This window comes from Pelobates fuscus, chromosome 2 (assembly GCF_036172605.1).
Source record: "Pelobates fuscus isolate aPelFus1 chromosome 2, aPelFus1.pri, whole genome shotgun sequence".
Lineage (NCBI taxonomy): Eukaryota > Metazoa > Chordata > Amphibia > Anura > Pelobatidae > Pelobates > Pelobates fuscus.
Window position 1 is genome coordinate 160,093,000 of NC_086318.1, and position 15,217 is coordinate 160,108,216.

A 15,217-nucleotide genomic window follows, 5' to 3' on the forward strand; every position below is an offset into this window, starting at 1 on the left:
AAGGACTTGGAAATGAACTTTTTGTCATATATACATTAATATAAACTTAAATTTTATTTAAACGTAATTTCAAGTAAAATAATCACAAATCTCAATATGTGTAACAATAATTAAAACACAAAATAACCCAATACACACACCTCGAATGTATTCAGATCTTTATTAAAGTCAAAGAACAATGAGTCACATAAACATGGAGGGGGAAAAGAAGGGTGGGAAAATATTTGCCTACTGTGCTTAATAAAATTAAGATTATAGATACACTGCGTTGGCATATTCTACAATTTGATAACCTGACAGGAGGCTTCATATTTTGCATTTTTAAAGCTGTGGAAGAAAAGCAAAAGAAACATGACAAAGCCCTCGACGCGGCTGCGCCCCAAACCGAGTGTGCGCTACGTCTGCTAAAGATAGCAACCAGCAAAATCATCTCGCTAGAGTGGTGGACGTGACCGGATGATGTTTAGCAACTGAAATAAGTTGTCCAGATAGGGATGTCTGTAGAGGAGCGCTTTGGTCCACATATTGCAGTAACGTGTCCACCACACAGTGGCGAGGGGCAGCCTGAAAAAAGGGATATTAGACGGAAGTGGAGTCCGTCTTAGTCCGACAGGAAATAGAAAACGACTCTCCTTCTAGGGTGAAGTAAAACAGTCCACGTCGAACACTTGCACGTCCGCAACCTGTCGGAAAGAAATAAGGCATAACTTGTGTAAGTTGTGCCGAAAATTGGCGCAGAGACAGTTCCGTATTGTCTGGCCAGTCTCGAAGAAAACTTAAAACTAGATCCATGTCCCACATATGTGAGTATTTGGGAGCAGGTAGTGTAGCTAATCAAATTCCCCTCAGAGGATTCTGGCCATTAGGAGTGCCCTGTAGGGGAACATGAACCGCCGAGACAGCCGAACGTGTCACGTTGATAGAACGATACGACATGCCTGACGAAAAAAGATGGGATAAGAAATTCAGTATGGCGGTAATAGGTACAGTAAAGGGATCGAGATCCCTCTCCATACGGGAGACATCCCTTCAGTGTCAAGAGAACTAGTCCGTTGCGAGATTGTTGGTTCCTGGTAAGTACTCCGCTCGTAGACTGATGTTGCAGGGGAAGCAGAATCGGTATATGTTCTATGTTGCCTCCATAAGGTCCCGGGATCGGGCTCGAAACAAGTGTTTTGTGTATCGAACTGCTGATATGTTGTCCATGCAGAGGAGTATGATACAATTTGAGATATCTTTGACATCCCTGCCAAAAACACCCCTGCCAAGGTTAGGGTGAAACACTTGTCTCAATGATGACTGGGCTTTGTTGAGAGTGGTGAAAAGGTTCACAAGCTTTTTAAGTTCAGCGATGAAAGGTTCACCAAATAAAAAAAACATTTGCCAATGGTCCTACTTCTCTCTTCCCCATACAATGAGGGTTTACCCCATACAATTCCAGTTTTGTGGTAGCGAACTAGTATCCAGTTATGTTGAGGTTTGTATTGCTATAGTGTGTTACTGTGTGGGTCACCGGGCAAGCCAGTAGGTCCTTTATGTGCAATCAACACTTATATAACAGACATATGGATAGTGATCAAGTACTGATATAACATAACTGGCATGCATAGGGGTTAATGTATCACGCTCTGATCAACCTAAAATGGCTGCCAAGGATCTTGCGAGAATTCACAAGATCCAAAATGGCCACTGTTTGCGCTGAAATTTCAGACAGGGAGACCGCAAAATCGCGGTCTAGTCGGCCCGAAAAAATTATTGCGTCCCGTATACCCATGACCCGCAGCACCCACCCAGACCCTTAAATAACTGGGCAGAAAACAAATAAAACTGCACGATCGCGGCAATGGTGGCCACGACGTGTCAGTTAAGGGCACAGGTCTAAGGGATAGCTGTGGCAGCACAGACCTGACGAGTCCAGGATAAACAGGAAAAACCAGAGGAAGGGTGGGAGAAGAAAATTAAACAATATACAGGGGTGGAAGGGATGGATACACGCATACAATAAGGCTATAAACAGTATCAGTTATAGACAATGTTAAGCAATAGTATAGTAATAAGATCTGAAGAAACAAAATACTCTGATCTGTGCCAGCAGGAGCAGCAAATAAAGAGGAAGAGATAAAGAGGGAGGGGCTTTTTACACCCTATAGCAATATTTTTTGTTTTCCACTAAACTTTATTGTTAAATTTGTGCTGCTGGAGTTTAGTAAAAAATGTTTAATGCAAAATATGAAGCCTCCTGTCATGTTATAAAATTAGCTTTTAACATGGCATTTAATTGTCATACGCCCAAAAAGCTTACTGGGCAACAAGTGTCAGAGTGCATGAGAAAAAAATAATACCATACCTTTTTATTTTATTTCCTGAGATGTTTTATTGGGCATAAAACTGACTGAATGCGAAGCAAGTAAGTAAATAGATAAAAACAATAGCGTTTACCAAAAACAAAGCTGCGCACAAAATACAAAAAAATTGGAAAAAAATAAAAGGGACATCACTCCTGCTTGTTGTGTCCCTTTAAAGGTCAGTTCCTCAAGGGACAGAAAAAAAATATCTAGAGAAGTATATGCTTTAAGTCTGGTGGCCCGAATACACACAATATATAAAGCCACAAAGCAGAATGTTTTATGAAGTTAGTAATCCAAATTTGAATTCTAATAATTGTAAAAACTTTGTATGCAACACTAGACTTGTGCATTCTGTATCAAATGAATTGGGATTTGTCAAAATTTTGGACGATCACCAGTTTATCCTAAATCCTGCTGTATAGAAGAATCATAAAACGAACAAAACAGACTGTGTGCGAAACCATTTCATTTGAAATCAGAAGATTGATAAGGGATGGTGGGTGGGTAGGGGGATTATTTTTATTTATTTTTACTGAACCTTTTTTCCCATCTTAGTTACTTCTCCAATTGTGGGAAAGTGCACCTACCAGTTACTGCAAAACACATAATATTTACACTGGCCAATTTTTAGAACATTTTGGTGTCCCCCCTCCCCACCCTTTACCCCATGCACTAGTGTGTATAGTACTATAAGTGAATTAGAGGGTTTTACCGGTGCTGATTATAAAGTATATGACCTCACAACTCCTAGATTACAAAAAGTGAATTGATTTAAATTTATTGAAAGAATCAGATTAGTCTAATAACATTATAAATTGCTGAGATGTTAATGCTTTGTGAGATTATATAAATGTTATATATATGTTTTCTTCACTTCACAGAGTTTAATTTTGCACTGAAGCCTTAGAATAACACATGGACAAAGATGGAGAATCTGGGAAATGTAGAATCAGATGACTTTCCTCCTCCTCCACCTGAAGGTAATACACAGTATTTCATGCAGCTTTTATAATAACTTAAAGGGGCACTATAGTCATAAAAACAACTTTAAAAACAACTTTATTTTTAAGTTTTTGTGTATGGGTCATGCTTTTGAAGTTTCACTGCTCAATTCACTGCAATTTTAGCAGTTGAATCTCCTTTGTTTTTGTCAATGCAGCCCTAGCCACACCTCCCCTGGTTGTGACTGACACAGCATGCATGAAAACTATTAACTGCAAGCTATTAACAGAGCAGGAGATATGTATTCCTAAATTACACAGAATGTGCAATAAAGGAAGTGTAAACATTGCATGACTCTTTACAGGAAGTGTTTGGAAGAATGTGTAAGTCACATGCAGGGAGGTGTGACATGGCCTGCAAAAAAAAAGTGATTAAACTTCTAAATGGCAGAGCATTGACTGCAGGTCAGGATTTATACACCAAAACTGCTTCATTATGCTACAGTTGTTTTGGTCACTATAATGTCCCTTTAACCCCTTAAGGACACATGACGTGTGTGACATGTCATGATTCCCTTTTATTCCAGAAGTTTGGTCCTTAAGGGGTTAAGGTGAGCTTAGGAAATATTATCAGACATTGAATTCAAAATTGTTCAATTTTTTTCTGTGTCAAACTATTTTGCGATGAACTAATTTTCTATTATCCAATACTCGTTGATGATATATTTTTATACTTCTTGAATAGGACATGAAGGTCTGTTTTGGATAGATTGTGTTTTAAGAAAGTGAGCAATTATGCCAGAAAGACAGCTGGTAACCTTGCTCCGAAAGGAAAGCGATCAGTGAAAACTAAATGGTAAAACTGTTGGCTACAGAAAATACTTAGATGAATATGTATTAAGGAAAAAATTAGGGTGAATAACACAACCTTGGGAACATAGACAGAGATGCATGGAGGCGATAATGCACCATAAATGGAGATGCTGTAAGATGATTGGGATGAAGACCGCCTTGAAAGTCAGAAGGATGTAATCGTTGGTTGCAAGGCCGCCATGTCAAAAGCAGCAGCAACAAAGTCCGAAAGAAGTTGAAGATAGTAGTGAGCCTTGGATTTTGCAGCAACTGAGTAACTGGCCACAAGACTCGTGCAATACAAGAAATTTTGGCTCTGACAAAACACTTGAATTTCGTCTGAATGTCAGTTTAGCTTGGCAGAGTTTCAAAACAACGATTCTGATTTGGGAACGGAATAGTGTGTAAAAATGGCTTATTAGTGTGCAGCAAATTATATGTGTGATATAATATTATGTTTGTGTGTGTGTGTGTGTAAGCACCCTTAGCTTGGCATTAATGTGTCTAATGATGTGCTCTCTAAAGACTGTCCCCTAGCACTTGCTGGTTCACTCCTCTCTTAACCTTCCAACTAGCTCCTGTTATACATTATGTGACAGAGAAGAGGTGTATGTAGTGAGTGTAGAAGAAAGGGAACATGCCACAGTGTCAGAGAGACTGAAGAAGCAAGAGCATTTGCATAGTGTGCAAAGTCAGCTTTATCTTAACGAATTTCATTGTCAGCCAGCCCACACCAGTTTTGTTCCCCTACATCCCTCTTAAATTTCCAGTAAGAGCATGTGCAGAGTAGTTAAAGGGATTCTCCAGTGCCAGGAAAACATTTTAGTTTTCCTGGCACTGCAGGACCCTGCAGTGCCCCTCTCCCTCTCACCCTCTATACCAAGTTGCTGAAGGGGTTAAAACCCCTTCAATGACTTACCTACCGGAGTCCAGCACCGATATCCATAGGTACATAGATACTATGCTCCTCGCCCTCTTATTTTAACCCTGAAGCGGAAAACATTGCCATTCTGCAGTACCAGCGATGTTTTCATTAAGATTAACTAGCCTCCAGTGGTTGTCTTATACGAAATGGTGGAGTAAAATTCTACTATTTAAATCAGATGATTTCGGAGGCACCACCTTATTTGCACAGTTTGGTGTTTTGCTGTGCATACACACTGGCCTTCCAATCCATTCCTGTTGGAGAGCATTGCATTGGCTGAGATCGAGACTAGTGTGGTGAGGGAGTAAAGGGAAGTAAAATTACTTTGCCCCCGGTCATCACCTAAATGGCCACCAGGTGACTATTTTTTTTTAGTAATACAGATTTGTATTGTTTTTTACTAGCTATCAATCATTTTTTATTTCCCATCAGTCTCATTCTTTTTTTTTTTTTTTTTTTTTTGTAGTGAGGCATTCTAGGTGGACCTATAGACTGAGCCAAAAACTTTTTGAGTGGTCCATGAATTGGGTACATTTCGGCTTGGAGTATGTAAATTTTGCTGATCCCCTGATAGCCACAATTTGGGCAAATTGCAGCTTGGTCTGAAATGGAACTCCAAAGTCTGTTGGCCACACTGGTTTAATTTGTGTCAGCAGAATGCTGTGTGTAAATCAGAACCCTCTCTAGATGTTTGGAGGCAAAGAGCAGTAGTGAAATGTGGCATAGTGGTATAGTGATTTCTGGAAGTTTCTAGTTGGGTTCGTTCACTTCCTTTTACATCTTATCTCAATATTTTCCCACCATGGATAAGATATTCCTGTAGTTTTTGTTTCTCGTGCTCATATCTTTCAACCTAGCAGCTGATGAGGATCGTGGGTTTTGTAATATGAAAACAGCTTGGAAGCTGCCTGTTGCTCATCCTAGTTTCAAAAGCTTCTTTCTGCTCTTCAGAGAAATTAATTCACTAAAAAATTAGTTTAGTGGAGCAACCCTCTACGCAAAGAAAATAATAATCTGATTACACAAAATATCCGTTTGTTGAATTACCGAAGTGCATTCTTCCCTAGGACATACCCTTTGCCATTACGACTTTGCTCAGAAATGATGAGTTGTGCTGTTACACAAGGGAAATAGCTGGAGCAGGGCGATTTGAGGGGGCTGCGTTGTGGAAAGGGCTGTGGACAGTAAAGTAATTGTTTTCATCAAAGATCCCTTGTCTGTTGTGCTTGACACATTCTGGGGCGTTCATGAAAAGGAAAGATTATTTAAAATGGCAGGATACAGAACTCATTACTGGCAAATACAGGTCATTTGTTTGCTACAATAGTGGCTAGATTCAGATATATGTCTTGAGTGTCATTTAATGCCGATTTTCTTTTTTAAATTGTGCTGCAACACTCAATTGTTTTTTTTTTTACCCTTTCATTTAATAACTTGTTAAAGCACGCTCATACAGTGTGATTCTGTCACAGTTTCTTTATAATGTACGTGTTAGATATATATCTTTGCATATGCTTCCTCAGTAGAGTATTTGGGGGCCAAGTGCCGTTTTAGTTCCCACTGTTCCCATATACATATTATATATTATGAGATTATATGCTCCAAAGGTTTTTCCTTATTTTAACGGTTAAACATTATTTTCACTGTTAACTACAAATCCTATTATTTTGTGCCCCTTCCACGTTGTCTGCGTTTCCTATGTTGGGATGAGGAACAGATTATTTCACCATCCATTGCATGGAGCATGATGTCTAAGGGTTTATTCTCTGTTGAGGCCTGTCTCATTGCTCTCTCCCACTTCACCTTACTGTAATAAAGAATCCCGCAACTCACGTCAATGCACTTTAGACTGTGATGGCGCACTAAGAGAGGTGAAAGAAACCAGTACATGCTCAGACTTTCTGCTCCATAAATTGCCTCTTGCAGGTCATACATGTGTAAGGGACACACAGATGCCCTCCACTCCAGCCACTCGAGTTCTAACTTCTAAAAGTTATCAGATATTTTAGATGTACATCCTTCATAACTTAATGTTTTCCAATTGTGAACTGTTTTTTTTAAAAAACTATTATTGACGTGTGTGTGTGTGTGTGTGTGTGTATATATATATATATATATATATATATATATATATATATATATATATATGTATATATATATGTATATGTGTGTGTGTCAGGGCCGGCCTTAGGCCTGTAGGCGCCCTGTGCGAAAAATCTTCACGGCGCCCTACTCTGGCCACTGGCCCTCTTGGTCCACATCCTCCCATTTATACTTCTAACCATTTAAAACCTCCTTATTAATCCCCCACAAAAAAAAATATTAAAAAGCTGTATCAAAATACAAATTTTACATAAGTGCAATATAAATATAGCTCTATATAGGTGTCTCCCATGTGCAATTAAAATGAGAAAATAATAAAGATTTACTCATCTTTTCCCCGCGCATCCCACAATGTCATGGAGGAGACGTTGCCTACCACGCCAATGTCCAATCCAATGCTTCTCATAGAAGACAAGCAAGTGTTGCACAGGCAGTAAAATGTTCCCATAGGAAATGATTGAATCAATGCTTTTTTATGGGGCTCCTGCATCACGTGACCAAGTTTTACTTAGTCAGTGCAGTGGAAGCACCTCGAGTGGCTCTTATACTGACTTATTGCTGGACTTAACACAGCAATTTAAATATTGCAGTATCTCAAAAACACAGGCCCATGCACTCAAACCACTTCATCTCAATGGTCTCGGTGACAATAGTGTTACTTTAAGTAAAACTACTTGAATTTTTTGTTTAAACGGTAAGAAAAAAACCTATATATAGCAAATTGTCTATTTAAAAAAACGATGCACAACAACACATACTCACTCTTTCTGACACACACAATCACAAGTACACATAGAACCACTGTCAGATGCACTCATGATGCATACAATCAATGACACAAACACTGACGTGCACTCACTGACACAAACACACAGAAACTCATTGACAGACATACACTGAGCAAGCATTCACCAACACACACACTCACTGCCACAAGCACTCACTGCTACACACTGTCACAATCATTCACTAACACACATTGACACAATAACTCAGACACACACACACACTGAGCAAGCACTCACAAACACACACACTCACTGCCACAAGCACTCACTGACACACACTGTCACAATCATTCACTAACACACATTGACACAAGAACTCACTGCCACAGGCATTCACTGTCACAAGCACTAACTGAAACACAAACACACACTGGCACAGACCCTGGCATAAACACTGTCACACAGACACAGAGTTGTACCTTATGACACACACAGACACTGGCATACAACAGTTTACAAATGCATATATCCACTGTGTGGTTTACAGAGACATTAGTTTGGCAGATAATACAGGAGTGTAATAGTTGGTGCCTGGCAGCACTGACAGAAATGGGGCACTAACAGACAGTTAATAGATATATCAGGTCATAGAGTACTGACCTGCAGCAGCCAATAGCCCCATCCTCAGCCATGCTCCCAGACAGGATTAGCTGATCTGCAGGGTGTCACACAGCAGCAGGGGATGGGGATGGAAGGCTGTGAGGTAATGGCACTCCTCCGAGGGGAATCTACAGGCAGCACAGAGGCCATAAAAGTGGTCAGCGCTGTAAAATGCCAGACTGGCAGCTAAGGACAGGAGGGGGGGTGGTGTCTGGAGGAGCATGCTTAGTGGATGAGTAAGCAGAGGGGCTGTCAGATTGGAGAGTGAGTGTCTGCTCCCTTACTGACTCCTCCTCCTTAGCTCTGCAGCCACTCACAGCTCCTTTTAAACTGCATGTTTCTTATCAGGAGCTGGGAGTTCACGGAAGCCAGGAATGCCTGTGATCTGTGTGCTGCCTGGTTACTCCCCCACGGCTCTCCTCTATGTTAACCTCCAAAATGCCGCAGAGACTGCAAGGGGAGGATTAACAAGCCCTAGTGTCCAAGCATGTGAGAGCTGTGTTGGCTGCCCGGCGCCCCTGTTGCCATGGCGCCCTGTGCGGCCGCACAGCTCGCACACCCCAAAGGCCGGCCCTGGTGTGTGTGTATATATATATATATAATTTCCACATACTACTTAAATGGGCAATTGAATCAAACATGACATTGGTTATAAATTGTTTAAATTCTGCCTATTTAACCAACAAAACACACATTGAGGTACAATTTGGCAGAGTTCAAAGCATTAACTTACTATATTTTTAATTGACGTGGGCTGCCACAATATAGAAAAGTAGCACTATATACATCTAGCTTGCATGAAAATGTTTACTTTACTACTTCACTCCAGTTTGGGTCAGAGTACTTGGTAAATTAAATACGCAGTGACATACTGCATTTTCTCGAGTCAAAACGTAAATGGCTACTTGAGGGAGAAATTTTCTGCACTATTTTTGTTGTTAATTTTCCCATTTTTTAGATAGATTAGCTGCCAGTGTATTTTATGTGGATCTCAACAGACTTCCAGGAACAGAGACACTCCATTAGCTTAGTCCCTGGAGACACGTAAAATATTATAACTCCCCACAAGGATCCCCCAGGTTATCACAGGTCAACACTGCCATTGTTGCTTAACTAATATTTCTGATTAATTTGTCACCACCAAAAAGAAAAACCTCATACTGCTTAATTTAATGGAGGATATTGGACACTTCATCATTTTGATTGGATATCTCTTATTAATCAATAGTATTTGAAAACGAGTTTCTGCTCAATGCTGATGGAGATGATGAAGAAGAAGAAGGAGAAAAATTTGACTTTGATAGCGGGGATGAGGCCCCTGAAGCTGATAGACAACTCCTGCAAGTGACGGGCAATGATCATAATGACCTGGGCTCAGCATTTCCACACCCTCCGGGTAAGCCATACATCTTGCATGATTTTCTTAAAAATGTATAATACATGAATTCATGTTCTTTCTTTTTGTATGTAGGCCAGTGTGTGTATGTGCCTATGTAGGTATGTGCTTGTGTGTGTGTGTGTCTCTGTGTGTGCCACTGTATGTGTCTGTGAAGGTATATGTTTGTATCTGTGTGTATGCATCTGTGTAGGTATATGTTTGTAAATATGCATGTATACCAGCATTGATACATCAAAACTACATACAAACACACTCCTACTATCAAATGCCAACACTACACACAAATACACCCCTGTATTCAAACACCAACACTACATACAAACACACCCCTTCACTCAAATACTACACACAAATGTACATCAGCATTTAAAAGTGAACAATACATTCAGACTCCCCTGCAATCAAACGCAAGCATTAAATACAAGCACACCTCTGTATTAAAACACTAAAATTATATACAACCACCCCTTTAGTCAAACACCAACACTATACGTTATACTATAGCTCCAGTATATGTCACAGTGCTTTACAGATATACAACGTTAACTTCAAAAAAACCACAAACTTAAGTGCTCTCTCTGGGTGAACGAGCACATGTGCTCTGGAAAATGGCGTCCATTTTGTCTCCCGAACGCAGGAAACGGTATTCGGTCGTTGAGTGTGTGGAACTCTATTTGGACAACTTGGGTGCTCAGATCCGAGCTATCCGGGGATATAATACTTGTAGGGGTTCCTATCAATATTGTATGTGTTATGTGTTGTGCCTGAGAGATAATTAGTTTAAAGCGACATTATAGTCAGCAGAACAACTGCAGCTTGATGTAGTTGTTCTGGTGAGTATAATCATTATATGCAAGCATTTTAATGCAAAAACTGCCTTTTCATGGGAAAACATTGAATTGGCTAAAACTCAGCAATTCTGATGTCACCAAGGGGCCGGGGCCAGTGCCGGCGGACCAGTGCGGCGCTGGAAATATGATGAGTTTTAATTCCTTTTAAGGGGGGTCAAGCCACCTAAATGGTGGGTTTAGCACCATAGCATCAGGAATACGTGTTTGTGTTCCCGACCCTATAATGTTCCTTTAAGTAAAAGCAAACTTGCCTATCTCCCAGACACAGAGAAGCTTTGGCAGGCTTACCTTTGTTTTTGCTGGAGAACCCATGCTGGGAGTCTATGTATATAAGCTGGCCACTTTGCCATAATAAACATTTCTTTGTACCCTTCATCAAGTCTCAACTGATGTTTGTATATGCAAACAGAGCGCTATAATTACGCGAACCTTGCAGAATTTCGGGAAGCTTCAGACGAACGTACCATTCTGGGTGATTTGTTACATTAGGAGAGCCTTGAACCTAAAAGGTTGGGGAACCACTGGTATTCCCATAATTATTTGAACCATAACTGTCCTGGACATTATAGTAGTTGGCTAATTTGATCCACAACGTAGCTGCTAATTTTTAACACAGTATTAACTGTTTGTATCCATTTTGAGAGTAACTAGTAATAGGCTTTTATTGGTTGGGCAATCTTACTCCCTGTGTCTATTTTTGGACTTTTTACACCTTACTGTATAACCTTTACAACTGAATGAAATCTAAATAATGATAATAAAAATAAGAGAATTAGGTTTTTGTGTGGGTAAGTCTTGCTATCGAGTTTTTTCTTTTTTTGTTTATTCTCCTTGCTATCGAGTAAGCTTTAGAAAACACACATTTAATAATTTACTTTGATCCCAATGAAACAAAAACTGATTATTTTAGAAATTGACTTCGAAATACAAATGTTTTTTTTTTTTTTTGTATTTCAGACCAAGTTAATTCCATTAATGCCAGTTCTTCGTTTAACAATGAACTATTGGCAGAGAATGATATTGGAACAAAACTAAAGAAGGTTAACCCATATTCTGTAATTGATATAACACCATTTGAAGAAGTGGATTCTGCTCCATCTCAAGAGAATGTTTCTACTGAAGAAAACACAATCCCTCGCGTTCCCAGTGGCTATTCTGTTCCTGTACCTTGCGGATATGCTGTTCCCTCAAATTTGCCACTGCTAGTTCCAGCTTATTCCACTCCAGTTATAATTCGCAACATATCTGTTGATGAACACGGTACAGTAACTGATGGTTTATTATTTGCAGACATGGTTTACTTGTTTGCTTCCTTTCAATATATGGACTGCCAAAGTCTGGACCATTTTCTCTATTCATTTTTTCAAAACAAGCAAGTAACTAATGGAGTCACAACACCAATGTTCTATTAATTAGGAATATGTAATCCACCAAGATGCAGACCATCTGAGGGATCATTGTCAAGCCTGGGTATCCAAAAATGTACATATAGCATATTTACATACATTTACTTAATTACATGATTGCAAATAACCTCCCCCAGATATGTAAGGGGTTAACAAAAAAATATTTCAGAAAGCCATCAAACCATTGCATTGACTATTGATTCCCACCATTTTCTAGTCAAATAGTTCTATTCGCATATTGTTTTAGCTCCAACACTTGGTGTTTTTTGTTTTTTGTAACAGTTCCCTTACTATGATCTTTAATATTTTTGGATACATTTTTTCAAATGATTTAATATGTCTGAATAAACTTTTACAATTATTTTTATTGTTTGACATATATCGATATCACAAATATAAACACATTCTTCAAAATATTAAATAATAAAAAAAAAAAAAAAAAAGAGAAAATTAGATTATTTGAACGGCTTATCCAAGAATATTCAATGCAAGGCCATATGTTACACTCTAGCCCAGCTTTCTACATCACTACATCTCCTCTCTGTGCCTCCCCTGGCCTACTCCCAACTTCCAAGTTTTTTTTTTTCTTTTTCTGGAAGTGCATTACCCATCTAAGTAATGCTCCATCTTGTCTATCTTTTTGAAGTGGTCATGGTGTTAGGAGTTTGAATGTGCAGGGTTTTTTGCTTTAAACAGTGCACATCCAGAGTTATTTGCACTTGTGTTTCAGGGGCTAGTTGCACCCCCAGCACAAGTGACTTAGGTAACCCAGACCTTTGTTCTGCTATTTGTTATGCAATTCTGTGCATAAAATACATCTTCTATCCGCATGCACTTCATGCTTGTGACAGACGTAATTGCTTCTCCCTTGCAGTCTCGCCGCTCTCCCTCCTCCCAATACCATCCGTAATATGCTTTAATTCCTCACCCTCCCTCCTCCTCCTTTTTCTCTGTTCTTTCACCCTCTCTTTGCTGGCTCAAAGCGTACGCATGCACCCTGAGACAAAATGGTCCAATCAAAGGCTTCTCTATGACAAGCCTTTGATTGGAATTTAGCGCAGCACCTTTGACATCAGACAGGGGTGCGCCAAGCAATACCAGGAGCTGCTTGGAGGGCACTAGAGGGCACTTCCTGGTATATAGCACAGATTTTCTGTGCTATAGCATCGCTGGACCTCCTCACGCTCTGTGAGGACCTCCAGCGTCGCTGAAATCCCCATAGGAAAACATTGAAAGCATTTTTCAATGCCTTCCTATGGGGAGGTCTAATGCGTGTGCGCGGCTCCCCCGCCGCCGGCCGTGCATGCGCAATAGGTCTCCCCCTGTGGGGGTGGAGCGTGGGCGGACCCTGAAACAGCGCTGAGGGACATCAGCACTGGATAACGGTAAGTCACTGAAGGGTTTTTAACCCCTTCAGCAACTTGGGATGGAGGGTGGGAGGGAGAGGGGATGTGCAGTGCCAGGAAAACTGATTGTTTTCCTGGCACTGGCGTGTCCCTTTAATAATATTTTAGAAGAAAACTGAGCATCTCCTGAAAAGGGTGATTTCGGTGTAATGTTCAATAATGTAAATTTGAGAGAAGTGACAATTTCCATTTAAAAATTAAGCTAAGAAGGACATTCCTTAATTCTCTATCATACCTTCTTGGAAGGATCCGTAAACTAAAGCAGACTGATAGAAATGCATTTAGATATCAGAAAAGACCTATACATTCTGAAATAACAGTAATATAGTATTAAACAATCTATAATATTAGGAATTACTTGTTGGACTGCAGTAGCATTTGGAGAACAAAATAGCCAAGTACTTGCTGGCGTACAGTATATCCAAATAAGGTTTTTGTAAGACAGTACCAAGCTAAATTAACAGGTTAACTATGGGAAATCTTACTTGGTCTGTAGCAGAGTATGCAAACCATACAAGCAAGGGAAGTGCTCCTTGGGCTTTAAATGAATGAATGAATAAATCTATGAAAAGGACTTGTTTGACTCTAGAGAGCAACTCAAACTGTAGAACCATGAGAAGGAGTGGATATGCCGCAGAGCACTATGCAAAGGGTAAAACCATGGAAACACTACAACTATGACAATGTTTAATCTGATGGTATCAAACTATGCAACTGGAATTCATACAAACTTTATAGTATATTCTTTTACAGTAATTACAGCAATTTCGATAGTAACTTTCTTCTAGTTAGACTCAAAGAATTTGTAGCATGTCATACATCAATATGTATACTCTCACATTGCAGATAAACATTTAATAAACAATATGGTCTTTTAACACCATATTTCCACACAGTACAACCCTATGCGTACCCGTTGGGCTGTTTAAAATTTAACACACAAGAGAATGATGGGAAAACTTGCTGCATTTTATGGGTACTACAGTAGGGTGTGTTGTGTACATTTATGTTCTTGCTTTGAGGATTTATTTGACCATAATATATCTAAAGCACAATCTATTATACTGATCAATCTCTTTTTTTGTTTGCAGGTGTTCAGGCTGTAGTACCAAATCCACAGTTTCATCTTGTCAATTCTGATGGCCACTGTTGTAGGTCTGTAATTTTGCACCTTATTAACCTTTGCACCTTTTATAAAGGACTTTATGCTTCATTAAGATATTTAATGGTATTCCTGTCTTGATGCTTATGTTGAAGACCATTTAGACATGTGTACCAGTGAAATTTTTGTTTTGTACGACTGATTTCGTACTAAATACAATATTCATTCGTCAATACCGAATTTAATCCGCAATCCTTTCGTTTCCGAACGAAACTAGCTAAGAAAAATGTGTTTTTGTCAATTAGGGTGAAAAATGAACTGAGCATGCCCCCCAAAATTAAATTTAAAAAAAAAAAAAAAAGCAAGGAGGGAGCCGGCAGCGCTACCAGCTCCCTCCTTGTAATAAATAACTATTACTACCCCCCACCCCCCGCATTAAAACCTATGGGAGTCACTATGACCTCCATATTAATAAAAGGGCGGTTAATTCCTCCCG

The 15,217-nt window shown here is 39.6% G+C and overlaps 1 protein-coding gene across 3 annotated transcripts in view; it reads left to right on the forward strand.

The window, feature by feature from the left end:
• Positions 1 to 15,217, forward strand: part of ARHGEF10 (Rho guanine nucleotide exchange factor 10) — a 174,823-nt gene that overhangs the window by 19,031 nt on the left and 140,575 nt on the right. For all 3 annotated transcript variants that reach the window (XM_063442906.1, XM_063442909.1, XM_063442907.1), the window contains exons 2-5: positions 3,230 to 3,328; positions 9,786 to 9,953; positions 11,765 to 12,067; positions 14,711 to 14,774. In XM_063442906.1, the coding sequence (XP_063298976.1) occupies positions 3,274 to 3,328; positions 9,786 to 9,953; positions 11,765 to 12,067; positions 14,711 to 14,774 (590 nt within the window). In that variant the 5' untranslated portion in view covers positions 3,230 to 3,273. The remainder of the gene's footprint in view (positions 1 to 3,229; positions 3,329 to 9,785; positions 9,954 to 11,764; positions 12,068 to 14,710; positions 14,775 to 15,217) is intronic.